This window comes from Propithecus coquereli, unplaced genomic scaffold, assembly GCF_000956105.1.
Source record: "Propithecus coquereli isolate 6110/MARCELLA unplaced genomic scaffold, Pcoq_1.0 Scaffold12, whole genome shotgun sequence".
Taxonomy (NCBI): domain Eukaryota; kingdom Metazoa; phylum Chordata; class Mammalia; order Primates; family Indriidae; genus Propithecus; species Propithecus coquereli.
The window spans coordinates 2,562,204-2,565,046 of record NW_012136080.1 but is presented as its reverse complement, the minus strand read 5'-3'; the positions used below and the strand labels follow the sequence as shown (position 1 = coordinate 2,565,046).

The following is a 2,843-nucleotide window of genomic DNA, read 5'->3' as shown; positions in this document are numbered from 1 at the left end:
AAAAAGATTAAATTCTATGATTTTTTTCAAGAGGCTAATGAAACTTCCGTAAAAACAAATTTTCAGCAAATTTTCATCTCAGGAAGGAAGGAAAAAAAAACAGCAAATGAAGGTAATTTCAGTCATGTCATGGTCCATTAGAGCTCTTCTAAATATAAAAAACTACTCTAATTTTCCTCAGACTGCTAAACGCTTATAAGGTATCTCATTATAGGTGCTCTGTATAGTATATACATTTGTTAACATAGTTCTTTTTAAAACAATTAAAGGGCATTGGATGCTAAACTTTTTCAAAACACAAACAAAATCTTTTCAGAAGAGAAGGGAGGGAGGGAGGGATGGAGGAAGGGATGGAGGGATCTAGGGAAGTAGAAGGGGTAAAGATATGGAGAAAGTCAAGGTTGTGAGAAGGAATATGCTGTTGGAGTGGGGAGAAACAGGGATGGTCTGAATGGGAGGGTAAAGACAATCTCAGGTCTGGGAACACATTAGGGAGTGTAGGGAGCCCGCGGAGATTGGCCATGAAAGAACAGAATGGCAGACCAAATAGGGAAGCAATGGGAGTAGGAGGCAAGCCTCAGCTATGAACAGAAAGGTGGGAGGAAGAGCACAAAGGGAGTATGCTGTTAGAGAACCGTGGAGGAGAAAAAGTAAAGAAATAAGAAAGAAGGAGCAAGAAAGAGGGGGTGTTGCACTGCAGTGAAGGGCAGCTCTCGCTTCTAGCTGATGAAGATTGAGGTCATGAATCACGCACAATCCATGGGCTTTCTCAGACCATTTATCAGAGTCTAATTCTCAATCCTTGATTATATCAAGACTCTACTTAGCGTCAGCATATTGGCAATTAGTTGTAATTTTCAGCACTGTAAACATGTAATGCCTTTTAGTTAGACTATAGAATAATTCTAATAATACGCTACTAGTAGACAAGATCACTTAATAATAACAATAGCTAATTGTTATGAGCGTTTACTATGTTCTAAGCACTACACTAAGCATTTCTATGCACTCAATCTTCACAATATTACTATACCCATTTAAGAGAAAAGAATGGATAATGATCAGATAAGTGAATTGCCCAAGTTCTAAAAGATAGTAAATGGATGAGGTAGGATTTGAACATGATATATCGGATTCAAAAATGTGTGCACTTGACCATCACCCAGTACTCTTCACACAAAACTAAGCACTTAGAATAAGCCTGACATTTGAATATGAAGAGTAATTTCAAACCTAAAATCACTAAAGCAAAATAAAACTATTTAACATTTCACCTTTCTTAGATGCTTTTTCACTTTAATGATACATGTTTCTGTGTTTTATATACAAAATGCATAAGTATACGTGTTCCCAGCTATCAGGGTTTATGACCTTACGAATAACAATAAATTGCCAGGTACTGATCACCTGTTACATGCCAGGTATTTAACTTTATGCACATTATCTCCTTTATTCCTCCTCTCAAATCTGCGAGTCCCATATCCTCAGGCCCGTTTTACATTGGAGAACACTTACCCACATAATAATCATTGTGAGAAACAACATACAAATCATGTCCTTCCCTTCCTTCTTTAAATACTTCTTCATAGGGTTTTGGTGGATTCACCACATCTTTGGCAGAGAATTCTGAAGGAAGAATTAATAAAATCAGTTTTAAGATATTTTTTTCATCCATTTACAATGTATTTATATTGACTAGAACAAATGACAAATGTCTGCTGATTGTATAAGCTATATAGATCCCCTGAGAGATCACATAGCCAACACAAAAGAAGATTTATCAGGAAAGACAAAACATAGTCTCGGTGTTACCGTGCTAGGGAATGTCACTTGACCTGGCTCACACCGCACAATTCTGAAGAACATTAGAACTCTGTATGTCTTAAGTGTTTAGTCTTCAGGAGCCACGTTCCAAGCCCAGTTAAATTCCCGATCCTAAGAATTTCTGTACAATTTTTATTTAAGTTTGTGCCAGACTTCTCGAGATGCTGTAAGCAAATCTGAATCACAGATTTGAAACCCTGATGCCCTCTGAGGCAGCCATGGTGCAAATTTTGGCAACTGTAGACTGAACCACACACCTTGAGTCTGTTTAAATCTGAATCTCCATTCTCAGTGGAGCCAGAGGTAACAGGGAAATCACTGGAATCAGGAAGAAGAATTTCCTGATTGGTCCTAAACCTAGATAAGATGTTTGCTTAACAGATACTTTCCCATGACTGGTGGGCGCCAGTTTTGTGTACGGTGAATAACTTTGTTTTTAACTGTGTTACATGATAATTTCTAAATGTAACTCCATTTACAATTTCACTCTTCCCTTTCAACCTAACAACATAGATTAAGATATTTCTTTTCTTTTGGCCTTTCTGCCGGAATTGAGGTATATAAACTAATAGTTTTTACTCCAGAAGGTAATCCCACTCAAAATAATCCTGCAAAGCAGTACTTCTTTTTGATATATGAACCATTACACCTATTAATACACTTACACGTGTTTTGGAAAATGTTTCTTTTATATACTTAAATGAGGTATACCTAGAGAATACTTTCCACATTAAATAAACTAATCCTAGGTAGTAGTTATGATATAATTACTGTAATGCCATGTCTACTAACAGTTTATATAAATAAAATTTTTGAGTCCTATTTTAAAAAAGAAAAAGATATTTTATCTTTTTTAAAATACATTTTTCATCAGGGCATGCTGGCTCATGCCTGTAGTCCCAGCTACTTGGGAGACTGAGGCAGGAGAATGGCTTGAGCCCAGGAGTTTGAGGTTGCAGAGAGCTATAACGACACCACTGTACTGTAGCCTAGGGAATAGAGCAAGATCCTATCTCCAA

The 2,843-nt window shown here is 36.8% G+C and overlaps 1 protein-coding gene across 1 annotated transcript in view; it reads right to left on the bottom strand.

Moving 5' to 3' along the window:
* EFHB (EF-hand domain family, member B) overlaps positions 1-2,843 on the bottom strand; it is a 73,056-nt gene that overhangs the window by 52,944 nt on the left and 17,269 nt on the right. Inside the window, 1 exon segment of the mRNA XM_012663169.1 lies at positions 1,516-1,626. Coding sequence (XP_012518623.1) covers positions 1,516-1,626 — 111 coding nt within the window.